Source organism: Numenius arquata, chromosome 21, assembly GCF_964106895.1.
Source record: "Numenius arquata chromosome 21, bNumArq3.hap1.1, whole genome shotgun sequence".
Classification (NCBI taxonomy): domain Eukaryota; kingdom Metazoa; phylum Chordata; class Aves; order Charadriiformes; family Scolopacidae; genus Numenius; species Numenius arquata.
This window is the reverse complement of record NC_133596.1, coordinates 598,775-625,966: the sequence shown is the minus strand read 5'-3', so window position 1 is coordinate 625,966 and position 27,192 is coordinate 598,775. Positions and strand designations below refer to the sequence as shown.

Genomic DNA, 27,192 nt, shown 5'->3' with positions numbered 1-27,192 from the left:
GAGAGGAGAAATGCGGGTTTCCCTCACATAGGCCCAGTTATCACACAGCACACGCGTTACACGCCATCTGACCGGGCGTCTGCATGCTGCTCCGTGGAGAGTTGCGATGCTAAAACGGGGGTTTGAGAGCCCGTGGTGGAAGGGTCGGATGCGGCTCGGTCGCTTTGAATCGACCCTCCCTGTCAGCCCCTCCCTCCGCCACAGAGGCAGGCGCCGACCGCAGGGACGGGCGGGCCCTGCGCGGCAGCGAACGGAGCCGGCGCCGCTCCCCTAAGACCCGGCTCCGCGTCCCGCCCGGCCGCCCCGCATCGGGCTCCCGGCCACCGCCTCCGGTCCCGCCCCGCCGCGCGGAGCATGCTGGGATCTCCCCCCGCGCCGGTCCGCCACCTTCCCATCCTGCCCTCCGCCCGCCTGAATGGGGCAGAGGGAAGATGGCGGCGAACGCCAACTCCGCCGGCGGCGGTGGCCTCTCGCTCTTCGAGTGCCCCAGCTGGTGAGCGGGCGAGCCGGGGCTAGGGCCGGGGCCGCTCCGCCGGGCCGCCTGCCCCTGGTTGTGGCGGCGGAGCGTGGGTGCCTGCCGGGCCGGAGGAGTGGCGGCCGGGCCGGGGCCGGCCGGGCGTGCTTGGGGAGCGCGGGGCGGGAAGGGCCGTGGGGCTGAGGCGCCCGCCCGGGCCTATGTCCCCAGCCCCGCGGATGGCGGCTCCCCGCTGCGAAGTGCCCGCCAGGGGGTCGGGGTCGGGGCCGGGGGCGCAGCCCGGCGGCCGCCTCGGCGCAAGGCCGCGGCGCGGGGTGAGGGTAGAACCGCGTTCTGGGGACTGGTCCCTTTTCCCTGGGGCCTCAGCAGAACGCGCGCTGTAACACAGCTTAAATCTAATGCTCGAGTCGTGTCTTCGGTACGAGAAGTCTGTCAGCTTGGAAGTAGCCTGGATTTTTTTATTATACCGAGTTAAGAAGTCAGGGCAAAGCAATGCCTTGGCGAAGCAGCGTCAGGACCGTGGATTTGGCTGGTTTTAGAATCGTAGGAAAGTCCGTGTTGGAAGAAATCTCTGGAAATCACCTGGTCCAAGCTTCTGTTGAAAGCAGGGTCTTAGATTAGGTTACCTGGGGCCCTACGCCATGTGCTTTGATTTTTTTTTTTATAACATTACTAAATAGATCTTTGCTGTACCATCTTCTTTGGGTGCATGGATTATTCAGGGGATGTGTGCAGTTATATTTTAAATTGTATAGAAAATGACACAGCGTTACAGCTGAAAAGCTGAAAACTTGTATGTTTGTGTGACCTAGTGATGTATATGCATGCATGATTGCAGTCTTTAATTGCATAGTCATCTGGTTTTCACTACAGGTCCTCTGCCTTTCAGTGCTTTGGTGATAGTGCTCAGCGAATGGATGCTTAGTGAATATGCTTTTTAATTCTGACCTGTTTTATAAGTGCCTGCTTTAGTTAGTAAAACCATTTAACCCTCTGGAAAATAATTGCTCATATATTTTAGTATTTTACTTGTGCTGAACATATACAATAACAAACACCTATATGAGACAAGATGGTGCTCCATAAAATGATGACACGGTACAGTAGATAAAGCCAAAAATGATTCAATGTTAGTACTTTCTGGATGTTCAACTCGAAATTTGAAATATCATATCTTTAATTTTTTTTTCTTAGTGTTTTTATACAAAAGTGTTCACAACTTGCATTGTATTCAGTGGTAAATTTGAATGACTTGGGCCTTTGGAATCTATAGGTTGAAGAGCTGGAGAAGTGTAACTTGTGAAATGCTTAGTTTCAGTAACTTGCCTGCTACTGCAGAAGAATTCCTAAATAAATCCCATCTGGAGGGCAGGACTGTAACAGCTCTAACCAGGAGGGCCTCTGTAGCGATGCGCTTTCTGGCTTCTGCTATAGACAGGGCAGGGTCTTGCAGCCAGCCGGGTTTCTGCACCATGCTGGTGCTGACTGGTTTGGTTTTGAAGCACAATCCATTGTGCTGAATGATGGAGAAATGAGGTGGAAGGGGCGTCGGGGAGACAATCCAAGGTAGAGTTTCACACCCAGGAGTGGGTTGTGTTCAGGTGCCAGCGCCTGTTTCGTTCTGACACTTCTAAGATTTTTTATAATTTGCTTTTTGCGACCTGAATGTCCTTTCACTATAATGTTCTAAAAGCCTTCTCAGGTAAAGTAAAGCTCGTATGTGGACTCTCTGCTTATGCATTCTGAGGAAGATCTTTATTTTCCCTTGTACCTCTATTGTACATGTGCATGTTGTAATATTTTAGAGACCGAGTTTGGGCAAGCTATATGTTTATATGGGTGTAGTGAAAGACGTACCTGATACAGTCTGATCTTAGGCAAGTTATCGTGCGTAGATGTGGCAATTAATATCAGCAAAAGATTCGTTGTTGCGTGGAAAAACTTAACCTTTTTCCTTAATGCTTCTTTTGAAACAGGTAAGCTGTTGTTTCATAACTCTAAGAAAAAAAAAATAAAGTGTAGCAGGAAGCCAACATGGATAGTTCCAGTTACAGTGTTTGTATTCTGCTAGATAGGCAACCAAAAATGGGAATTATTAGGTAGTTATGGCTGCTGATATTCCGCTGTCTCGTGCAGTGGATGAGGATAAATCCACCTACCAGGTGGATTTATTTACTTCTGGTTTATTTTTCTAGTCTGAAAAAAAAAGTAGAGTATATTTCATGTTAAAACTTTACATGATTTGCACTGGCATCTACTGAATTATGGATTCTGGCTCTCAGTTTTAAAGTATTTATTTCTTCCAGAGCAAACCAAGGAGCACACTTGAATCAGTGATAGGTCTTTTACAGGTAGGATTCTCCAGAGTGAAAATGGTTTGCAGTAGCAGCCTTGGACCAATAGTATTGTTATTTGAAGCTTTGATTTCCGGAAAGTCTCAGTGTAAGTCTATCCTGCAGGACCCTTGATGTCTTACACAAGCCCTGAAGAGTTTTCTATAAAGGTAGCAGTGTGGATCTTCATAGGGAGAGCTTTGAGTGAGCAAAACCCATGGAGTTGCAGCGAGTCTTCATGGTAGCTTCTTCTGTAGTGATTTATCTTCATTCTCATCAACCTATATTAACATCAAAATCACAGTCTTTACTGATACATTTATTTTTCTGCCTCTAAGTAGAGCTGCCTTAGGCACTGCAAACACCAGTCATGTGAGAAATAAATCTTAAATATAATAAACAGAAATAAAGGGGTTTTCCTTATCTTTAAACTCTTGCCCATGCTTTTGAGGTTTGCCTCCACCATTGTATCTTCTTTCCTAACACGGATAGTGTTTTAGCATCCAGTTTCCAGAAAAGACCTCTCTACTGAAGTTCAAAGTTTTCATTGGTTTTAAGTTCTGGCTTTGGTTTAGTTTTTACGCTGTTATAGATTACTTCTTCATAGTCCATAAAATACTTCTTTCTTTGCTTGTGTTTCCAAAAGTTAAACTAGCTCAAGACAGAAGAAAAATAATGAATGCTGTCTTAGTAGTACTTGCTTACGCCAGTACTTGTTCATGCATGTGCTGTAATTCCTCCATACTTGTTAGCAAAGACATGGGCTATGCATTTAAAATTGGAATAAAGATGTTGCCAGTGCTTTCTATGGATTAAAATTTAGCCATACCATGAGATTAGAAAATGTCTTTAGATAACAATTACCTATCCTAGTTTTAATAAGACTTACATACCTTCTGAGGTGGTTTTAGCAAGTAAAAGTAATTTCTGTGAGGTATAAATGATCTGGGGTGTGGTTTTGAGGTGACCGTCAGATGCTTAAGGATACTGCCTGTCTCTCCTTTTGTCCTGGTTTAACCTGCATTTCGGATCGTGAATCTTTCTTTCCTCTCTCTCGACACACCATTAGTCGGGAAGTCAAGCTTGTCCTGGAATGTACGTAAATTTGAAATAGTATGTTTTAAAAGCAACAATTGTTTCTCTGAGCCGAGAACAAGCTATTCCTGGCAATGGCTGTACACAAATTTCTGGAGAAGATGAGTTCTGGAAATTCCACCTTGTCCTTGAGGTTGGCCATGAAGGTGTAGGCCAGCAGTCATGTAGGCCAAGATTTTTAGGAAGTGGCTAGGTTTAGGCTTCTGAGTCCACAATTAGAAACCTAAATAATTGACCTACTTTTAAACTACACAATAGAATTAAAGTTCTCCTGTTTATGTCCTTAATAGCTACAACTCAAAATTTCTTTTTAGACTGGGTAGGACTTACTTCAGTGAGGCTGCTGAGTTTCAGCTGGACGTGGCTGTTGTAACCCAATTGACACCTCAACATTGAATCTCAGCCTTGTTGAAGAGATAATGTCAGCTACTTGGTAAAACTTCTGTTATTCGGTACTTCTGGCTAGCGTCACATCCCAAAGCATTAATGGCTTTGTCCTCTTTTTCTGAAAAGTGTTATTTTTTTACTCGACATACTTCTTCCAAGGTTAAGCTCAACTTGGGCTTTTCTTTTCTTTCTTGACTGTCTGTCCCTGCTTTTTTCCCAGTACTCTATAATTCTGCAGTAGAGGGTTTGCCATCAATGGCAGAAATAATCTGCACAGATTCCTCACAGAATCATCCTGATGTAACGTGCAGAGAAGCAGTGGCATCCCTCTTAAATATTTCCTTACTAATCATTTTGAGCAGTTGGTGTCTTCTATAAGACCAGCAAATCCATACGTGTAGCTGTTATGGGAAAACCTGAACTTCGCTGTGTCCAGCTGCCAGACTGTATTGTAAAGGAACTAATTATTCAAGGCAGGGAAGGACATGTACTGTATCTGCTAAAGGCTGGCTTTGTCAGACAAACCAGCTTTCTTCAAGACTCTTTCTTTCAGAACACATGGGAAATGATCATTTTAGGAAGCAACAGACACACAAGAATTGTGAGTGCACAAGGAATTGACTTGGAGGAGGCAATAGCAATTGAATAGAGTCTGTGGGCTGACCCTTCTAATGTTGGGTTTATTTTTTATTAATTACTGTGATAAAAGTGACCACAATACTTCTTAGTGACACAAGCATGGTCAAAATAGAGGCCAGAGTATTATCCAGTCCTTTTGGTATGATTTGAAGACGAGAACAGTAAAAACGAGATCAAATTCAGAAGTGTAAGATGGAAAATAGGGACTAAGAACAAGAAAAACTTCTTAAAGCCAGAACCTCACTATTCAGAAGTAAAAGGACTCAAGTTCATATTCAGAAATAAAAAGGATATATACACCAGTACATGGGCTAATCACAGAATGGCCATCAATCACAAGTGACATCAGTGTTCAAAAATAAATAAAAAGGCTAATACACTACATGATATGTAATAATAGATACCTATTTGTAAGGTAGGGAAGCGTCAGTGCTGTTGTAGAAGGCACTGATGAAAGTGCATAGTCTAAGTTACCTCTACTTAATAAAGTTCAATTCAAGCTGAAACAAATGCAGTGGGTAAACAGTGATTTTACTTTGAGACAGAACAGAGCTTTAGTTGTCTAGTAAAATAAAAAAACCACCGAGTTTCAGTGGGTAAAGTATTTTCAAAGAGGAATAGTATTGGGGTATTTTTTTTATAGCTGAAGGCAAAGAACAAAAAATTTAGGATGGAAATGAAAGGATTTGATCGAAAATTTAGGATGGACATCAAACCGTCAGAATAACAAGGCTTTGGAACAGCTTCCTGGTAGGTGTAAAGGTGACAGTAAGATGACCTGCAACAGCAGTGGCTGAACTTGCAGATTCTGGAGGTCCTGTCTTGTGTTCCTCTGACTTCTACAAGTAAATTACCCTTCCCACATCCCTGTTCTCACTGAAAATGTAGGAATAATCTTATCGAATAATCATTGCATTGTTGCTCCTTACTTAATATTCATTTTCCTATTTGATGCGGTGTCATTTGAATTCTTTAATTTTTATGTCTTAAACCCTGTAGTTCTCTCTAGAATATTTATGGCCCTGCTCTCAGGAATTAAATTTTGTATAGAATTTCCAAATTTCACTGTATTCCATGGTGACTTTGTTCCTAAGTAACCAAGGTAACCAGAGTGAACCAGTAAAATCTGGTTCTGTGTGGAACTGCATTGTAACAAAAAAACATACATAGTGCCAAGGTGCATTTGGGCAAATGCTTTAATACAAATGGAATGCTTTGTTCAGTCAAAGCAGCCACATTTCTCATCAGAAATCTTTCATAAAATGCTCGTAAAATTCAGTGCCATTTTTTGTGTTGAGGAAAGGTCTGTAATCATCAACTTTGAACCACAAGCTTTGTTAACAGTATTTCTTAAAACTGGAAATTTGATGTGAATTATTTTAATGCTTCTGAGGGTAGAGGAAATCCTTAATGCCTCCCATCAACCTGCTTTTTTTTTTTTTTTTTTTTTAAAGTTCAAGTGCCCAAACCATCGTATTTTCTCCAGACATGACAAGGTTGGATCAGAATTATTGGTCAGTTCTTTACCCAGACCTTTTCTTCCATGTGGGAGGAAACCATTCTCTGTGAGCTAAAATAATTACCCAAAAGATTTTGGCCTTAACTTAGTTATAATACCTCCTTGTATTGTCAAAATTAAGTCATCTAAACAAATTCCAGTGCTAGGTCAGTGTCAGTCTTTGTGGTGTGTGTGCTGTGCTTTGGGAAAGGCATAAGACTCATTTCCATTGCTGATGCACATGATCAGCAACAACTTTGTGTTGAACCAACATCTTGATAAGAGGAGGATTCTTCTTTATTCTGATTTCTTTCTGCAGAAAATAGCATAAAAGCAGCCATACTAATTGAAAACAGCAGCCCAGGTGGGTTCTTACCACGTTGTGGTAGTGACCATTAACTTGGCGTAAGCTTTAAGTATTTCCTCTGTTTGTATGCCCTGTAGGCTTTTGGCCATCAGAAGCAAAGGGATTTTGTGAGCTGAAGACCCTCTGGCTGGTCATCTTTAACAACTAACACCGGACCTAATCTCCACAAATTTTTTATTATTTCTTTGTTAACTTACAGTTTAATTCCACAACAGAGTGACAACGCTTTCCACAAATTATGCAAATGTTGGAAAAGGCACCCTCCTTGTTTTCAGATCCTGGACTCCTTGTTTCTTGTCTTTCTTGAAATAATGAATACACTGGTTTTGTAGCATTCCTTAAGAGGACAAACAGAATGGATACTTACTTGCCTGCTTTTTTCCAGGCTTCTGAAGTGACGTACTCCATTGTTTATTTTCTTCCCTTGCATGAAGCCATCCGTACTGGTCATCTTCTTTGTGCCCTTCTCGACAAGAGAACCAGAACTAATACAGCGTTCAAGATGTGAAAACATTGTATTTTTATAGTTTCTTCCTTATGATGTCTTTGCTTTGTCAACTGTTGATAAAAGTTCCTCTGATTCTTTCCAAAGGTAGTCGTGATGGCTCTAGATATTTCCTGCGTGGCAGTGAGGAGCCTGGAGCTCCAGGTTATGTTTGGGTGGTTGAGGTGGGCTTTCTCTAGCATGTGCTAGCACTCAAGAGTGCCCGTTTTTATTTTTTTTCCTCCAAGATGTTTTCTCAAGCAGTAGTGCGATATCATGACATCTGTTTACGGCATTGTAGTCTGTTTTGAGTTTCCTGCATAACTGTTTTCTTAAGTGGTTTTTCTCATTTGTTCATTGGCTCCTTCTTTCCAGACTGCATATAAACATCACAGAGCCCTGCTCCTTCCTGACTCTTCGTCATTTGCATTCCCTCATGGATTAGTGTTTATTTTCCCTGACATACCTTAATTTCCATAAGACTGATGATTTTGTCAAAAGATTTTTAAAAATGCCAGTCTGCTGTACTGACAGCCTTGTTTACATCTGCTTGGTTGTCTCCAGGAATTCTGGTAGATTGTGTGATACTACTTGTCTCCTCAAAAACCATGTGAATTCTTTGAGTGTTATTTTTAAGTATTATCTCAGTCAAAGACACAGGAAGCTGTCCTACGGATGGTTAGCCTCGGCTCCTCTTCGGTCTGGATAAGAAACAACTGAGAGATGTGTTGGGTGTCTTGAATAGTAAACAGGTAGTCTGTAGGAGACAAGTGTTTGCTGTCCTTCTGAGGAGTGGAACTAGTTTGCAAAATGAAATTAGTAGCAAGCAGGTTTGTGGCCAAATAGTGGAGGGGGTGCTCCAGCTGCATGTAGGGGATCTGGGAAATGGTTTCTGCAACGTTCTGTGAATGCATTGAGTTCATGTAGGTTCCTAGAATAATTTATGCAGGATAGCAGCTATGGTTCAGGAAGTCCTTGAGGTGGTAGCTGTTAGAAGCTGGGAGAGTATTCCTGTGTGAGGCACCCGATACTGGTTACTGCAGGTAGATTTTATTTTGCAGAAAGTTCCATGCTCTGGGTTTGTCAGTTTGATCTGCCTGATCCACATTCCTGCGGAATTGTAAGATAAGTAGAGTTACTGAGTCATACAGAAGCAGCACTGCTCCCTTGATTAAGTAGTGCTGTCATTTTATAAGAGAAATGATCTGAAGGAACATAAATACAGTATTTTTGGACCACTGTGTAAATAGTATACATCCTGTATGTGTGTTTTGAAGAGTATCGTTATAAGGAAGGTTCACCTTGCAAAAAAAAGAAAAAAAGAAACACAAAGAAATGACTAAAACCCAAAAAGCCAACATCACATTAGGACTATTTTGAATATGAAAGCCGTCCTATTTGTAATTTCCCATCCACCCCATCCATTGTACAGGTAGTAAACAACACTTCTGGGACAGAGTGCCGCTGTCAGTTCCCTACTCACTTCTCATCCTCCATGAATACACCCACTTTCTCTTGCAAGATGTCAACTGATGTGGTTAATAAACATCAGTTTTATCCAGATACCACATTCACTCCTTTTCCAGGACATTCAGCTTCTCTTAAGTAGAATATAACTATTTCAGTGCTTGGTTGTATTCTGTCAAACAAGATGTTCTTTCAGCATGATCAGTCAGCCAAAAGGAGCAGATTATGTGTAATCCAAAGCAAGGATTCTTTAATCCAAGAAAAACGTTTCCTTGGCATTGGAAGAACTATCATGTCATCCTGTTTTCAAAGGACAAAAGCTGTTGAGTATCGAAGTGTGGATTAGATGAGACTGTTCTGGTCTGGCTGTTACCCAGTCCCTGTTTGTCTGCTGGTTCTGCTCACTGGTGGTTTCTGCAGTGTCGTGGGGAGGGGGGAGCTGAGCCCTTCTCCCTGGGATCCAGTGATGCATGGGAACGGTTCAAAGCTGTGCCAGGGGAGGTTCGGGCTGGACATTAGGAAACATTTCTTTACCAAGAGAGTGGTCACACACTGGAACAGGCTTCCAAGAGGTCCTGTTCCTGGCAGGGTTTAAGAAGCGTTTGGACAATGCCCTTAACGTGCTGTAGCTTTTGGCCAGCCCTGAAGTGGTCAGTCAGCTGGACTCACTGATCATCGCAGGTCCCTTCCGACTGAAATAATCTATTCTATTCTACCAGTTTCCCAGTCAGAACTTGACTTACCGTATGTAGTTTCCACATCATTCCTGAAATATACTTTAAAATTATCATCATCAGTTGATACTTTCATTTCTCTGACAGTGAGGGTAGTTTAATCAATAGATTGATAAACCATTAAGTGTAGAAGGGTGGTATTTGATATGTCATAGAATGCTGGGCTAAATACAATCTGGGGTTTGCAGTTTGTTACTACTTTTTATCAATTCTCATAAACTTTCTGGTACTTCTTTGAGTTCTTTAGACTCATTCTTAGGAAAGAAAAGCTCTAGTGTGGGCTGTCCTCTCAGCTCTGCTCTGATCCAGAGAATTCATTTAATGATACTGTTATGGTCATGTTCTCCGTGCCACTCGGCCTCTTTAATTCTCCAAAAGGCTTCTCTTCTCCCAAGTAAGCCTTTGCCGATTCAGTAGGCAGCCTAAGCATGCTTTGTCTAGTTAAACTTACTGAGCTAGTAGTCATTAGCAATTGGTCCACTCTCGGATCTTATTTGAAGGTCACTTGCCGAATGGTGACCTGTAGAGAGCAGAAGATGTCCAGGCAGTGGGGACTGGGACACACAGTCTGGAAGGGACAGAACAGCTGCTTGTTTCTCTCTTTCAAACGCTGGAGCCAGTTGTAATGTGAGATCATTTGTCCTGGAGCTGTGCTACCCCTGGCTGTCCATCTGTCTTCTGCAGAGAGAAGAGTCTGTTGACCTCAAGTAATTCTCCATCCTTCAGAACTGTATAGGAAAATTTAGTGGATATTTTAGCACATTAGTTAGTGGGAGAGGACTTTTTTTAAATACTGGAAATAGAGGGGGAAAACTGCTCTTTTCTAACAGCATGTTACCAACTTTCTAACAAACTTCTCATAGATTTTTGCAAGGGGTTTCCTTTCTGTGTTTTACTTCCTTGATGCATGAGGTGAGGGGTCCGATAGGGCAGAGCATGTGAGAGGTTGTTGATACTTCCAAATACGACCACTACTTCTGATCTTTGGTGGCTCTGGAACTAATCAGTTTTGAATGTAAATCTGGAAAAATCTTTCTGCTTTTTTCATTAAAAGGCTTTTCAAGAATCTAACTTCAGCAGCCTAAGCTGTGATATTGACTTAATCTGTTCCAAGGGGTTTTTCTACCAGCAATTATTTCTGTGAGTTTGTTTTGATGGAGTTGCAATCAGTATTGACAGCCTTACTGTGTTCAGTGTTTTGCAGGCATAGGTAGATAGGGGAAATACTGTCTACAAAGGATTTGCAGTCCAAAAGAGGCCAGAGAATAGATAAATTTTTCAAACACCTTAATTCAAAGCTAAAGGCACTATCTTGTGCTGCTGCTGGGCTTTTTTCCTGTGTTCAAAATAAAGCTGAAGGTAAAACTGAAGGGTGAAACTAAAAGTAGAAGGGGTAATGAAAAATCGGAGATTGCTTATGGCAAAAGATGACCATCAGACAGGATTCAGTTTACAGAAGAGCAAAGTGGTTGTGCTGGAGCACTCGGGAGCTTCCCTGTGCTCTGACAGGTACGTTGAGGATGTTCCTAAATTGTTGTTAGGACAAACTGACTGCTGAGTATTCAGGAAGAGATCACTGAGAAGAAAAGCAGAGGCCAGACTGAGTAAGTAAATAGACTTGCTTGTAGAGTTAATTTGTTGAAACGTTTGCCTGTTTGGAAGAGAAGAAAAAAAGGTTGGGGAAGCAGCTTTTGTTGGATCAAAGTAAAGCAGGTTTTGTGAAAAATATCAAAAGTTGTGTTGCAGAGTAACTAGGACTTGGCAATTGGATTCTCAGTGGAATGGAGAAAAACAAGTTTACCAGTGCTCAGGGGCAGAAAGAAGAAACGCTGAGAAGTGGACATGAATCCCTGAATGAAGCCTGTCTTCCAGTGAACAACGAGCACTGAGATCTGAGGGGAGCACAGGAGGAGACAGCAATATTTAGGTGTAGCCTCGCTGTATGATCCTAGAGCAGTGCTGGAGAGGAGGCAGTCCCCCAGCTGTAGTGGAGAGACTGGAAGAGTCAGTCCTTGTAGAACTTATCAGATGGACTGTGTAACTTCATTGGGAGCGTTTTTGCTTTTCATCTTTTCTTCACACCCACCATAATCCCATTTCTAGGAAGCAGTCACCATTTTAGCAGATTGTCCTGGAACTTTGCACCCTCTGCTTTTGCTGTTGCTGTTTGCTCATCCAAAAGAACAAGAATCAATATCAACCACATCCATCTCATTTGTTAGATGATACTGTCCACAATCTTAAGAGAGGGGCTTGGTAAGAAAACTTGTGAAAAATCCCAACTGGCATATTCGGGAAGGGCCAGAGAGAGATCTGAGCAGGCTAGTGTAATGGATTTGGAGCAAGCATGGAAAAAGCTTGTACAATACTTGAGAAAGAAATGAAGTGGAAATAAAAGGACTGTGTTCTTCTATGAAGTTATCTAGGAGAGCATGTGTATAGTAACAAGCTGACCTGGGGACACAGAAGAAACCTTCACATTTTAAGGCAGAAACGTGAACATCTATATTTAACCCCCTCAAACAACTTCTTTCCTCTCCAGCTACACTGTGAATGTCACTCCCGTTGTTGCTGTTCTCTTGGCTTGCTCTCTGCGGCGAGCGGAGCAGTAAACAGGAGTGTGATCTCCTCTGTGGCTGTTCTTCGGAAGGGCAGCGGTGTCGCTGAGAACTGGGTCACTGCTAGTGCCTAGAAAGCTGGTCCAGCCATAGAGACAAGCAGCTGTGCAACTGTCAGTGAAGAAGTACTAGAGATGCAAATTTTAAAGATTTGAGCAGAAAAAGATCATTTGCTGTCAACAGCCAAAGCTCCTCCACAGTGAAGGGCAGCGTATTGATACCACTGTGGTGTCTTGGTTTTGAGTGCTGTAAATATCAAATACGTTTTTGATGCTGCTGATCCTCAGGGGTTCTCCCGCACATTAGCCTTGTTTTGCGGTGCGTTGCCGAGTCCCACATGGCTCTGCTCCCTTTGCCCAGGTGGGAATAACGCTGCCTGGCTGGTAAATCTGCATGGGGGCCAGCAGGGATGGCGCTGTAGGGCTGGGGGAGCTGAGCTGCTGCTGGTGAGAGAGTTGGTGGAGGAGGATTGTGCTGTCCTGGGGTCGGGGTCCCACTGCCGTCCCATACTGTACTCTTCCGTGTTACCTCTGTTGGTAGGAAAGTTTGATTATAGTGTGAGTGTGGAGGAACACTGGCTATTGGCCAAAATGTTTATATTACAGGTATGTGTGGAGCCTGCTCTTGGGTTTTTAGCCATTACCAGTCCCGGGGGGGAAGGATGTTGGAGGCTCCCGTTCCTCTTGGCAGCTGTGTGTAGAGACCTACTACTTTGAAGGTGACATAAGAAAATAGTGCCCTTGAGCAGGCCCTTAAGACGCAGCCTATCCCCTTCTCTCATTTGCCTCTTCCTGGCCTCACATCATGTTTTCCCAGGAGCTACTCTGTTCATTTTCTAAATTAGCTATTTTTCACCTGGAGAAGTAAGGCTTGCAATGCTTCATGTCCTGTTAGCCTAACTCTTATTGTTTAAAAAACATAATCATGCTTTATGTGTTGTCAGAAGGAATTTGTAGGGAGGAGAAGAAAATTATGGTGTTTTCATATTTTCCCAAAAATAATTCTGCTTACTTTTGTGTAGGTTTGGTCTGTAGCTCTAATGGGGTATTAGCTCTAATACTAATAAACTTCTTATTATATATTTTGATACTATATTTGTTTGTCTTTATTTTCCAGGGCAGGGAAACCACCACCTGGCTTACATCTGGATGTAGTCAAAGGAGACAAACTCATTGAGGTATGAAAATAGGTTTTGTATGTATTCGGTATATCATATACACAGGCACTGGCAATAGAAAATTTCCCACCACTTTCCACACTTACTCATAAATGTTTCCTTTCTCTTTCATATGCATTACTTTCAAAACAGTTCGTTTTACTCTGAAACTTCAGAATGAAGTGAATTTTCCCTTCCCTGTACTCTAAGGCTGTCTCATACTATGCAGTGTTGCCTTCAGTTACCTTCAGATGAGGTGCACTGTTTGAAGGGGTACGAAGCTGCAGTGCTCAGCTAGCGAGCAATGACGCTTTGATTCCTGAGCATTAAAGCTGTGCTAGTAAGAGAGAGGAAAAATAAAATGTTTGTAAGGGAAACTCGATGCTTTGCAGAGCCTTATTTCTTCCAAACTTAATTTTGGACCAAAGCTGACTGATATAGGAGGTATCAGACTGCAGCCAGAAGACACCTTGTCTTAGGAACTTCAGGAGCAGAAGCTTGAGTAACATGGGGAAAGAAATCTCAAATACAAAGAAGTATCAAGAAATCTCAAATACAAAGAAGTATCTCAAAGAAACAGCACAAAGTAAAGAGTTTTTACTCTTACTCATCTGGTCAGGTCTTTTTTTGGGGGGGGAGGGGGTGGAGGGTGGGGGTGTTGATGGTTTTTTGCTTGTTTACTTTGTTTTACAGTGAGGTTAACTATCCTGTGTTTTATAGGATTGTTGCCCTGTCCTACAGTATGAAATACAGTATGATTTTTTTTCATCCCATGTTCTGGATCTGTGAACAGTGCTATGATTAGCACAGATACAATGAGTTATTTTTATTCCAGCAAAGGAATTTGCCTGATACCACCTCATTCTCTATATTATATTTTGTCTTGTCTCTTTTTTTTTGTCACTGTTTATATATTTATATATCTACCTATTTCTGTATTGTATATCTATATTTTATCACTAGAGGTCATATTATTATTGTACTGATCAACATTCAGATTTTTCAAAAGGAGATTTTTCCAGTCGAAAGTGGTAAATTAAAAAATAATTTAAAACTCTTTAACATCATTGACAGAGAGGACCCAAGCCAGTGAATATGTATTTTAGCTGTGAAGACTCCTAACTTGCAGTTGACTAAAACAGAGAAATGTTTCTGGGCAGCAAAGTTGAGCCAACTTTTCTGAACAGAAACTTGGAAAATTAAGAACTCGGTGTTAGATCAAGAAAGACTTGGGTAGCTTAAGGGCTTGGCTGGTTTGTGATATATGCCACCATAGGAGCATCAGACACTATTAAGTGTTCCTTCTGGTAACTAGCAGGAGAGATTTACTGTTTAAAATTTGGTTAAGTTACCAGAATGTGTTTTGCATAGGAAAGCAGATAGAGATGTCACAAATAGGTATCTCGCTAATAAACTTGTGTTTTCCCAGGCCAGAAACGAGTAAAATGAGGCTTTTCTTTATAGTCCTTTACTGTTGGTTTCGCAGACTGTTTTAAGAGAGTACTCTTACACTGGATTTAAAGACAGAGAATTGGCAGAAAAGAGATCTTTGCTCAGCCTTAATTTGAAAGGAATTAGATACTAACACACATTTACTGCGTCTTCGAAGTAGCTCACTAGTTGATACAAGCCATGGCTGAGTTGGCTCATACCTGCGACTCAGACCACACTGGGGCTGCCCTTCACTGGTGCACTGGTGCACTGGTGCTCTCGAGGCACTATGGCTTTCAAGCCCTTTGCATTGCGTTTTTCTTCAAACCGTGGACTGTGTGTTCTGCTTCTCATGGTACCGCTACATGTTGGGAATCATTTTCCAAGATGAGAGCTGCAGTAGGACTCAGCTCAACCTTCTCCCTGCCATCCCGGCAACAGCGTTGGGGGTAAGGATTGTACTTGGCACTGAGTTTTCCAGTATTTCATACTGTGTAATGAGATTCAGTGAGCGAAACCGAATGGCAGTGACTTTTTTTTGGTATGTGGCAGGTGGCCAAACATAATGCAGCCTTCCCACCTGAGAGACTTATTCTAGGAGATGAGTTTTTTCTTGTCACGTTTATTCTGGATTTTTGAGTGTGGAGAGTGAGCTTTAGGATGAAAAAGTTGATATGGAGCTCTCTGCTGAATTAATCCTCAGGTGCGAGGCAAATGTCTATCATGGGAGTCCTGATCAGGACTGAAAAAAAAGCAGCAAAATACCATGTGAAAGCTGAGGATGCACCATTGGTTTTGGCAATAGATGAGCAAATTTGGTGTTGCTGAGTTGCCAGTTCGGAATATTGTCCTGATGGTGTCAGCTTCTGAGGCTGTGCTTGCCCAAAGCCTTGGGACCTATAGGAGGCCCAAGTTGGCTTTGTGAGCCTGGGCTTTCTGTCTGCCTTGGGAAAGCGGGTGGTACAGACATTCTGCTTCCCTTCTTGATGACCAAAAAGAGGTTGTTTTTGCTGTCATGCAGAGCACCATTAACAGCTGTTTCTAGTCCGCTCTCCAAGTACTATGAGGTTCAGTAGAGGATGAGATCACACAGAGGTTACAGAATGACTGCTTGGTACATGTGGAAAATACTTTTTCAGTTTTGTGTCTTATGGTAGGCAACGGTAACCAAGAAAGAACATTCTTAAATCCTGTGGGTTACTGAGCACTTGATACTAACCGAGCCATCAGTATCCCGGCCTTGTACCGAGGTCTGGCATACACCTTGTGATTGCTGGGTCCAAAAAGTGCAACATTAAAACAAGCCATGAAGTGTTTAAGCTCAGTGTATGAAGGATAACACTGGGTTATAGCTCAGAGGCACAGAAAATTTTGGAAGTGTTATCTTGAAGTAAAAGCAGTAAAATGGCCCCATCCTCTTGGCACCCACCCTTTAGCTATTGCTCAGTATCAATGAGATCCCCTCTCAGTCTGCTCTTCTCCAGCTGAACAGCCCCAGGGCTCTCAGCCTTTCCTCAGCAGAGAGATGCTCCAGGCCCTGAGCATCTTCGTAGCTTCCACTGGACTCTCTGCAGCAGTTCCTTGTCTTTCTTGAACTGGGGGGACTAGCACTGGTCCCAGTGCTCCAGATGCAGCCTCACCAGGACAGAGTAGGGGGGGAAGATGACCTTCCTTGACCTGCTGGCCACAGTCTTCTTGATGCACCCCACGAGACCATTGGCCTCCTTGGCCACAAGGGCACATTGCTGGTTCATGGGCATCCTGTTGTCCACCAGGACTCCCAGGTACTTCTCCATAGAGCTGCTCTCCAGCAGGTCAGCCCCAAACTGTCCTGGTGCAGGGGGTTATTCCTCCCCAGGTGCAGCACCCTACACTTGCCCTTGTTGAATTTCATCAGGTTCCTCTCTGCTCAACTCTCCAGCCCGTCCAGGTCTCACTGAATGGCAGCACAGCCTTCTGGTGTGTCAGCCACCCTTCCAAGCTTTTTATCATCAGGAAACTTGCTGAGGGTCCACTCTGTCCCCTCATCCAGGTCATTGATGAATACGTTGAACAAGACCAGACCCAGTACTGACCCATGGGGAACACCACTAGTTACACGCCTCCAACTGGACTCTGTGCCGCTAATCATGACCCTCTGAGCTCTATCTTTCAGCCAGTTCTCCATCCATCTCACTGTTTTCTCATCTAACCCATGCTTCCAAAGATCACCTATGAGGATGTTACAGGAGACGGTGTGGAAAGCCTTGCTGAAGTCAAGGTAGACAACATCCACTGCCCTCCCCTCATCTACCCAGCCAGTCATGCCATCGTAGAAGGCTATCAGATTATGCTTGACCACATAATTTCCCCTTGGTGAATCCATGTTGACCCCTCCTAATAACCTTTTTTCCTCCACATGGTTAGAGATGACATCCAGGATGAGCTGTTCTATCATCTTTCCAGGGATAGAGGTGAGGCTGACTGGGCTGTAGTTCCCCAAGCCCTCCTTTTTGCCCTTTTTGAAGACTGAAGTGATATTAGCTTTCCTCTAGTCCTCAGACACCTCTCCTGTTTTCCATGACTTTTCAAAGATGATGGAAAGCGTCCCAGCAGTAACATCTGTCAGCTCCCTCAGCACTCATGGGTGCACCCCATCAAGGCCCATGGATTTGTGGCTGTCAAGTTTGCCTAAATGATCTGTAACCCAATCCTCCTTGACCAAAGGAAGGTTTTCCTTTCTCCAGACTTTTTCTCTTACCTCCAGGGTTTGGGATTCCTGAGGGCTGGCCTTAGCAGTGAAGACTGAAGCAAAGAAGGTGCTCAGTAGCTCTACCTTCTCTGCATCCTCGATCACTGGGGCACCCACCTCATCCAGCAGTGGGCCCTTATTTTCTCTGGTCTTCCCTTTGCTACTGATGTACCTGAAGAAGCCCTACTTGTTGTCTGTGGCATCCCTTGCCAGATTTAATTGCAAATGGGCATTAGCCTTTCTCATTGCATCTCTGCATACTCTAACAATGCTCCTATATTCCTCTCAAGTGGCCAGTACCTTTTTCCACATTCTGTAAACTTCATTCTTCCATTTGAGTTTTTCCAGAAGCTCTCTGCTCATCCATGCAGGTCTCCTGCCTCCTTTGCTTGATTTCCTACTCATAGAGATGCACCAATCTTGAGCTTGGAGGAGGTGGTGCTTGAATATTAACAAGCTCTCTTGGACCCACCCCTGCCTGCTAGAACCCTAACCCATGGGGTTCCTCCAAGCAGGTCTTTGAAGAGGCCAAAGTCAGCTCTCCTGAAGTCCCAGGTTGTTATCCTACTTACTGTCCTGCTTCTTCCATGCAGGATCCTGAACTCCACCATCCCATGGTCACTGCAGCCAAGGCTGAACCCAACCTTCACATCCCCAACTAGGCTTTCTTTCTTTGTTAGTACAAAGTCCAGCTTATCTGCTTGTTGGCTCCTCCACCACCTGTGTCAAAAAGTTATCACCAATGCTCTGCAGAAGCCTCCTGGGCTGTGCATGCCGGACTGTGTTACCTTTCCAGCAAATGTCAAGGTGGTTGAAGTCCCCTGTGAGAACCAGGGCCTGTGATCATGAGGCTCCTTTCAGGTGTCTCTAGAAGGCCTAATTGACTCTTCCTGATCTAGTGGTCTGTAGTAAACACCCACAACAGTGTCTTTCAAATTAGCCTGCTCCTTAATTCTTACCCATAAGCTCTCAACTCATTCTTCATCCACCCCTTGGCAGAGCTCGATACATTCCAGTTGCTGTCTCACATAAAGAAGAACTCTACCACCTCGCCCCGCTGGCCTGTCTTTCCTAAAAAGGACACAGCCATCCGCGACAACATTCCAGCCATGGGAGCTATCCCATCATGTCTCTGTAACTGCAATGAGATCATGGCCCTGTGACTGCACACAGGTCTCTAGTTCTGCCTGCTCACCTCCAGTGCTGCACACGTTGGTGCACAGGCATTGCAGAGAGGTAGTAGAGCGTGAGACTTCCCTGGAGGGGAGCAAGAGGATCCACCACAGCCATAGATGCCATTGAGGTGGTTGGCCTTCTGGATCTCATCTTGGGAGGCGGCTAAGGAACTCTTGTCACTGCTCTGGTTGGCCTGGCTCATTCCCCAGTTGTATGCGATGGCCTGAGCCATTGTGGACCCCCACCCCCCAGGTCCTTCAGTTTACAGCCCAACCAAGTTGGGCTGTAAACCAAGCCCACACCAAGTTGGCCAGCCTGCTGCCAAAGATTCCCTCTTCTAGCCAGGTGGATTCCATCCCTCCCTAACAGGTTATCCTCATCAAAAAATGTCCCGTTGTCATAAAAGCCAAAACCCTCACGATGGCACCAGCCACGTAGCCAGAAGTTGATAAGTATTATACGTGTATTTCTGGCTGCCCCCTTTCCTCCAACTGGTAAATCAGAGGAGAAGATCACTTGGGCACCAATATTTTTCACTTGCATTCCACAAGGCTTTATAGTCTTCCTTAATTCTGCCCAGGTTTTGGCTTTCAGTGTCATTCACGCTCACATGAAAGAGTCACAAAGTTAGTCACAAAGAGATAGTCACAAAGACTATCTTACTCCAAGCTGTCTCCTTGTTTTCTGTATGACTTGGTAGTGCCACAGAATAAGTAACTCTGTAGGTGCTCGTTGTGTCAGTAGTTCTGATAGCTCGAACAACCCAAACCAAACCAACTACCTCTAACTAGTGTGATACTTTGGTTCTTTCTGAGCATGTGGTTTATACAGCTGGAAAAACAACTGATGGACCATGAATGGTGCTGCCAGGAAAGGAGGTCCTTCCTCATGTCCTGGTGTGTATAATCCATCGCTTCATGCAGCCAGCTGGGTTCTGAAACAAAGAAACTGGACTCAGTAGCCAATGTGACTATTTCTTAAGATCAGTTATGTACGTACAAGTTGTAAGGCTCCGTTATCACTAGACCCACTATCAGTACACTCTGATTGAAGGCAAACTGATTCAGTCCACTAAAACAGTAGAAGACTAATGCAGCAAAAAAGTGCTCTGCAAGCTGAAAACTTTGCTCAGATGCGCGGCAGTGCAATGGAGGGGAGGATTGTATGGCTGGGAATGGAAGGAGAGAAGAGAAATCCTTGTGCTCTAGCAGGCAAAATGTTAATTCAGCTCAGACCATCTCATGAAAGCAACATTTTCCTGAACTAAGATCTGGGTTTTTTCTGATGGAAAATGTGTCATCAGCAATTCCCTTGGTCATGCTATTGAAACATGTGGGCTTTGGTAAATGTTTCAAAAAGCAGGAGAAGTCGTCTGTTAACAAATCTCTATTGCCAGCCTTTGACTTGTGCAGCTGGAAGCAAGAAAACACAGGTTAGATTAAGGTTTTGGGATGCAATGAGAAAGGCAGCTGCGCTCCTTAGGTGGTACTTCAGCGTTTAGGTGCAAAGAGTTCCTTTCAACAGCATGGTCTGTTCTTAGAAATGCACTGTGTGCACTGTAGGACTGTCAGAGATGGCTTATGTAACCGATATTACAGTATGTAAGATTTTGTTTGAAGAAGAGATCAGAACTAGGGTTAAGAAGAAATTCCTAGAATTATTTGAATAGACTGATAGGGATTCATATCACAGTACATATGCAGTATAGTTTTACATCTTTATTATAAAGGTCTGAAATCTCCAGTATGTCCATTTCTATCCAGAAATATAATTTTGATGTTCTGTATCAGACCGGAGATCATTTAGAGTAGATTCCTGGCTTGGGCAAGGCCAAAGGTCATCTGCCTTGAGGAATGTGTAAGAATCATCGGGAGCAGATATGAGAATCTCTTGCATGAGATGGTCTTGTTGTTTGAAGAGTTATTGTCCTTCCCAGGCTGTCTTGTATTGGCTGTTAAAGAAGGGAGCAACTGGGGCTTTTCCATGTTCAGCTGTTCTGATGTTACAAAGAGAAGATTTGAGTTTCTGTATTGAACAATGTCAGACAAAACTGAAATATTGATTAATGTTGATGCTTTGTTTTGAATTTGCTCTGTTTATTCACGTTCTTGAATTTCTTTCAGGAAGATCCAAAAGTTTACAGGAGTCTAATATGCTTCTCTGTTTGATATTCTACCTCAGAAGCTCATCATTGATGAGAAGAAATACTATCTCTTTGGGAGAAATCCTGATCTGTGCGATTTTACCATTGACCACCAGTCTTGCTCTCGGGTCCATGCTGCCTTGGTCTATCACAAACATCTCAAGAGGGTTTTCCTCATAGATCTAAACAGCAGTAAGTAGTGTGACATTTAACCAGACAGAAGTACAATATTTCAGTGCTTAAACATGTCTGAATCTGAGACACTTTTTGCTTTTCGTCGTTGTTGTTTGCGCTGTGTGGATAGATAACTATAGTCTGAATTAGCATCGTACTGAAAGATTGGCAAGGGTTAGGAGCAAAGGAGTGTTTGCTCCAGTCAGCTTACATCTACCTCACTGGGTGTTTAAAACAATGTTTCTAGACTCTTAAGAGGCTAAAGGAGGGGAGGAAAGGGATTGGAGCTTCCCTTCACAACTTTAATGAAGCTTTCTCTTCTGAAGGTGGTTTCCCAAGATCTAAAGCCTGACATACTGTTTTTTTTCCACTGAGGGAATGATTCCAGATATGGTACATTGGGGCCTACAAGAATCCAGAAAGTAAATGGTGTTTGTAATTTATTTCCATTGCTTTTTGAGAACTTCTGATGTGCGTTATCTTAGTTTGTGAGATGGTAGGTAAAATGTGCATAGCCGTTTTCAGCAGTACCTCAGTGACTTGTATCCCAGAGCAACCATGTACAGTTTCTGAACTTCTCAAGACTTGAACTCAAATACTGTGAGCCCAAGTTGGTGACTAACGGGCTATTTTACATTTTGATGTTCTCAGCACATGGCACATTCTTGGGTCATATCCGTTTGGAACCTCACAAACCCCAGCAGATACCCATTGACTCCACAGTTTCATTTGGCGCTTCTACGCGGGCCTATACTTTGCGAGAGAAGCCTCAGACACTGCCGTCAGCCGTTAAAGGAGATGAGAAAATGGGTGGTGAAGATGAAGAGCTGAAGGGCTTGCTGGGCCTCCCAGAGGAGGAGACAGAACTTGACGTGAGTACGATGGCACACTGTAACTAGATGGCATTTCCAACTAAACAGGTAGTGTTCCCCTCTGATTTGCTTAGGCTCAGGTTCTTAATTTCTTGGCCTTGAAGGTAGCCTGAGGTGTCTTCTGCTGGCAGACACACAAACCATCTTGTTCTGCCATAATAAGCCTGTGATCATGCTGCTTCCCAGAGTCAGTGACCAAAATCCTCCTATCGCAATGGTTTTCTTGCAAAGGCGAGCCAAGGAGTATGCGCTCTACAATTCATGTTACCCCAGGTCTGGGGTGATTTCCCATACTCTTCATTATTGCCAGGTAACGGTCAATGCTGCCTTGTTTCTATGCTTAACTAGTAAAGAGAGAGAAAGCAGCGTGTGTGGCACTCACAGGATTATTGAGGTTGAAAGGGACCTCTTGGGATCATCTGGTCCAGCCCCACTTGTTTGAGCAGGGTCGGCTCGAGCAGGTTGCCCAGGAATCACACTCAGTCAAGTTCTGAGTATCTCTGCAGACAGAGACTCCAGCCTCTCTGGGCAGCCTGTTGCAGCACTGGAGCATTCTTTCTTCCTGAGGGTCTAAAGTTGAAGCTAAACAGTGTGCTGAGGTCTTTTGTTATGCACAATCACACTATTAAATCAGTCTTCATGCACTAGTTGCTTAAACTATTTCATCTCCAAATTTGTCATTAGAACCTGACAGAGTTTAATACAGCCCACAATAAAAGAATTTCCACACTAACCATTGAGGAAGGGAACTTGGATATTCAGAGACCGAAGAGAAAACGGAAGAACTCCAGAGTGACGTTCAGTGATGATGATGAAATCATCAATCCGGGTAAGTGGTTTGCTTCCGTCTTTAGTTGATTCCCTGAAGACCTTCCTTCCAGCATTCTCATAGGGAATCCTCATGGCTGTGTATGGATAAGGAGAACAGAAATTTGGCCATCAGTATTTGTGCTCTGCTGTTTCAGAGAAGCTGCCAAATGTCTGTGTTCTCGCTTCTGCCTGTAAAATAACTGTGTGATTTGTGTAGCACAGGGATATCACGCTCGGCTTCCTTGTTCAAAATTCAGATGTTGGAAGAATCTCATGGCTCCAAAAGGAGGAAAGTGTTTAAAATTTTTTGCCTTCTTTAGAATCTAAATTGGAACTTAACTTGATTGTTTTTCATCTGTCCCTTAGTGCTTTCCTTACTTGTTGCCTAATGGATATTTGTCTCAAGCTCAGAGGTTTTTTTCTACTTGTCTGCGTGTCTGGAACAAATCATTTTCATTCGAAATGATGCTTCTGAAGATGTATCCAATTCCTAATTACTTATTTTTCTCCCTTAGCTGTTTTATATTAATGGCACTTGTATTAATGATATTTTATATGGATAATGTCCCTATTAATAAGAGTAGCTTATTAATGAGTGGGCATTTTAAAGTATAGTTGGGAGCTAGTTTCATTTGGCAGTGTATACCACCCAGAATGACCACTTTGATTTATAAGGTTATGCAGTTTAGTGCTCAGGGCATCCTAATGTAAACAGCAGTCATTCACATCACAAAAAAGGTAATTTTTTCAGACTTTCAGAGACTCTACGTTGAAATCTTCTGACTCCTTCAGGGCCCCTCAAGGACCTCTGGGGCTGGCTGTTGTGCCTCTGAGCACATGCAGTGCTTTGTCAGCAGCAGCTTTCAGCCCAGAACTCCAGTCTGTCTGATCAGTGTGAACTGGGCACCCATCCATCCCCTTTCCACATTCTCCACTGGGGTGGAAGCTTTTCTTACTGGAACATCTGATGAGCCCACCTTGAGGCAAAGCCACTAGGTGTCCCCTGAGCTCCTCTCTGTACTTGGGCCTGCTTGTGCTCACCGAGAGCTGCTGCAGCGCTGGCATTGAGAAGGTCCATGTACCAATTCTTCACAGACGTTCCTTTTCCTAATAGATGTTCTGTCTTTTCCTGTATTCTTACTGAAAACTTCACTGTTCTTGCCTTTACAGAGGATGTGGACCCTTCTGTTGGGCGTTTCAGGAACATGGTACAGACAGCAGTAGTCCCTGTTAAGGTACAGAGTAACTCCCAACTTTCTAATTAATATATTACATTGATGAATGTACACTTTATGAATTACACCTTAGAAACACAATGTTCTGTGGTGGAAAATGTTTTAAGAGGTTTTTTGTTTAAATACTGGAAGTGCTAAAGATTTCATAAGGTTGTCTACTAGAACTAGCAGGGTTTAGGCTTTGCTCCAAGGAGACTGTGTTGCCAGTGCTATATTTAATTTGAATATGATAGGAATGGGGAAGATCTACAAAACTTGAGGGTAGCTAAGCAACGGTGTAATAGCAATTTTGCTTGTTGCTGGTATACACTACATAATGTATATGAAAAAGGATAATTCTACATAAACCCCGGACTGCAGGAGAAGCTTCAAATGATCAAGAGTGAGACAAAATCACCCAAGTGATGTAGAAGTTGCGGTTTCTTATTTTGGGGGGAAGGAGGGTCTGTGTTACTGACTAAAGACCTACTTGTCCTTGCGTTTAGGACAAGCTCAGGACTGGCAGGCGTGTGCAGGAGATAAAGAGGTGCTCACACCTGATTTAAGTGAAACCTGAGCTGCAACTTCTGTTGTCCCTTCCTGCATTGTGCACCTTTAAGAGTTCATTATTAAGTGGTTTTCAAGGAAACCCAGAAGAAATCTTCTGGGACAAAGACTTGAGACGTGGTCTGTAACCACTTTATGTGTGGCTGCTTTGGTTGCCTTTTTGGGGGAAACGACATTGGCTTCCAGTTTAAATAGCCTGCTTGTTTCATGTGGTTTGAGTAATTCTTTGAATACTTCCATCTACAGAAAAAACGGCTGGAGAATCCAGGCGCATTGACGACAGATGATTCTGCATCGCGACGTATGCAAAACTTCCCCTACAGCGGAGGATTATACGGTGGTTTGCCCCCAACTCACAATGAGGCAGGTTCCCAATCGCACGGCGTCCATGGGACAGCACTCATCGGGGGGCTGCCGATGCCCTACCCCAACCTGGCCCCAGATGTGGACTTGACTCCTGTTGTGCCCTCAACAGTTAACATGAACCCAGCTCCAAACCCTGCTGTCTTTAATCCTGAAGCTGTGAATGAACCCAAGAAGAAGAAATATGCAAAGGAGGCATGGCCGGGCAAGAAGCCAACCCCCTCCCTACTGATCTGAGTTGGGGTTTGTTGAGGGAGGGTGGGAGTTACGAACTCCAGAAACTGTTTATGTGCAGTATCGTCTTTTTAAAATTTCAATGTCCTAACCAGATGTAACACCAGGATTGGAGAAGTGAAATATCTGTCTTCAAACGTTTTTATATGTCTGTTTAAAAGAAAAAAAGAAAATACAGCTCCCATCAGGCAAAGAAAAAAAAGAAAATACAGCTCCTTCTCCTTCAGCTCCCATCTGGCAGTCTTTTCTTAGCCATTACTGTCCCCAGAGGTGTTTACTCTGAATTTCGATCTGTAAGTTGAAGGGGCAGAGTCATAAATTTAATTACCATTTATGGCATGACCCTGCAAATTTGTGTATTTAGGTGTCGTGCTTACATGAGTAATGTTGTTCTTGCTGGACTTGCTCATAGCAGGTCAGCTGTATCAGACATAAATGTTTGTGGGGCCAAGCCTTTCAGAAATCCCATCGGTATGAGTTCCAAAACTTGCAAAATATAGGTCAGCTTTTATTTTTTTAAATATTCAAAGCCCCACCAATGTGGGGCATTGTCTTTTTTTTTGTTTTGTTTTTTTGGTCACGTTTGTTTTAATTTCCACCTAAAACACTACAGCATCCCGTTAGATCATGAGAGCGTGGAGTTGAGATGGTCGAGGAGGAGGTGGGCTGCCTTGGCTGTGGTCCAGCATGGTGCGATGGAGAGCCGGGGGGGGGGAGAAGAGGATGGCTCCGAGCTGGTGCCGAGGGCAGCGTCCCAGCCTGGCAGCCATCTACACTCTGCAGACAGTGAAGTAGCGCTGACTCTCTCCCCTGTGATAACTTAAGGTGGAGTTAGCACAGAGGAGAACAGTTTCTTTTAAACTTGGTGGCCCCTTTAAATAGTTTAATTTTTATTTACAAATGGAACTTGTGAGCTTAGATATGTGTGAGATGCAACAAGACACGTAAAAATGAGCAGCCATCAGCGGTATCAGAGGACTTGCATGTTTAACACCTAAAACCACAATCTGCACACTCTTCTGGCTGCTAGGAACCGTGGGGGAGAACTGAGTGCTACTCAAAGCTAGAATATAAATTCTCAGTAGAGAATCTGCCTCACCTTGAATAAAGCAGTGCACAAGTTGGTTTCATATTATTAGATTTTTTTGATGACTTTGTCACTCTCCCATTGAATAAAACAAGCAGCTCAATTTGGATTGTTGCTCTGGCCCTTCACATCCTCGGGTTTACATTTCAAAGTCTGATTCAGATGCTGTGCCTTTACTTTACGCAAGGTAAGGCCAGAGCTTTGTTTTTCTTAAGTTTACTTTGGCTATTTTTACACTCTATAATGCAGTTCAGCTGCCTAGTCACATTCTGGTGTTGTCTGGGGGTTTCTCCAAGAGGTGTGCGCTGAGGTGACCGTGTCCCTGGCTGTGCGGGTGGGATGGTGGCTGGAGTGGAGCTGTGGCACTGCGCCTGCGTGGGACAAGGGTACAGAATCAGTGTGACTTCTGCATCTGCAGAGCGATTGCTTCTATCATGGTATTGAGATAAAAAGGAGCTGGCAGCTGCCCCATTTACAAGAGCGATGGCTTTAGAGACTGGTTTGTTCCCCTCCCCGCACCATCCTGTCATATGGACGGATACAGAACCTTCTCTATGATACAGTTGTGCCGCTCTGTGTTTAGCTGTCATATTATTGAATATGATTCAGTCCCCAGACATTCTGCTTCCAAACACTCCATGTTGACTTTTAAAATCTTTCTCCCTTTATTTTTATTTTTACTTCTTCCTGGTATGTAGAATTTTCTTTTTCCAGCCAGTCTGCTTTATGAAGGCAGCTCTCTAGCGTAAGACTAGTTAGGGCAAGTAAAAGTTGAACAGGTTTTCTTCTTCCCATTTTTTCCATTTTGGGTTGTGTTTTGTTTGGGGGGGATGCATGGGTGGGTAATTGTTTTGGGTTTTTTGCGAGTGGCTCTTTGCAAGATTTTTCTTGAAAAGGGAAGCTTTACTGCTTATTGGTTTTTAAAGCTCTTCTCCTCCCTGGGTTTGAACAAGCTCTCATTATTTTAGAGCTTAGGGGCTGTAGCTGGCCGCTACAGGAGGGGATGGTATAACATCTAGGGGCTTGTACAGAAGTTTGTACACTTGTGTAATATGTAATAGGCCTTTTCACACTTTCTGTTGAGCTTTTTACCTGTAACCTTTACTATGTTGTAAATTAAACGCGGATTTTGCCAGT

At 43.5% G+C, this 27,192-nt stretch overlaps 1 protein-coding gene and 1 non-coding gene across 3 annotated transcripts; both read left to right on the top strand.

Moving 5' to 3' along the window:
• Positions 1 to 411: 411 nt before the first annotated feature.
• PPP1R8 (protein phosphatase 1 regulatory subunit 8) lies at positions 412 to 27,192 on the top strand. Of its 2 annotated transcripts, none has more exons than XM_074162253.1 (7): positions 412 to 493; positions 13,214 to 13,274; positions 20,773 to 20,926; positions 21,560 to 21,780; positions 22,465 to 22,609; positions 23,761 to 23,825; positions 24,618 to 27,192. In XM_074162253.1, exons 1-7 carry the CDS (start codon positions 432 to 434, stop codon positions 24,969 to 24,971), a joined length of 1,062 nt encoding a protein of 353 aa, XP_074018354.1. In that variant the 5' UTR covers positions 412 to 431; the 3' UTR covers positions 24,972 to 27,192. The 2 variants fall into 2 exon arrangements, with proteins under 2 accessions (XP_074018354.1, XP_074018355.1); XM_074162254.1 differs by having other exon boundaries at positions 416 to 493; positions 21,632 to 21,780; positions 24,618 to 27,189.
• On the top strand, positions 15,887 to 16,051 carry LOC141474387 (small Cajal body-specific RNA 1). The gene has a single exon (XR_012463625.1).

Coding starts and splice junctions, on each gene's coding strand:
- PPP1R8 (XM_074162253.1), top strand. CDS start 432: ATGGCGGCGAACGCCAACTCCGCCGGCGGCGGTGGCCTCTCGCTCTTC. Junction 21,781..22,464: donor AGGAGGAGACAGAACTTGAC/GTGAGTACGATG, acceptor ATTTGTCATTAG/AACCTGACAGAGTTTAATAC. Junction 22,610..23,760: donor TGATGAAATCATCAATCCGG/GTAAGTGGTTTG, acceptor TTGCCTTTACAG/AGGATGTGGACCCTTCTGTT.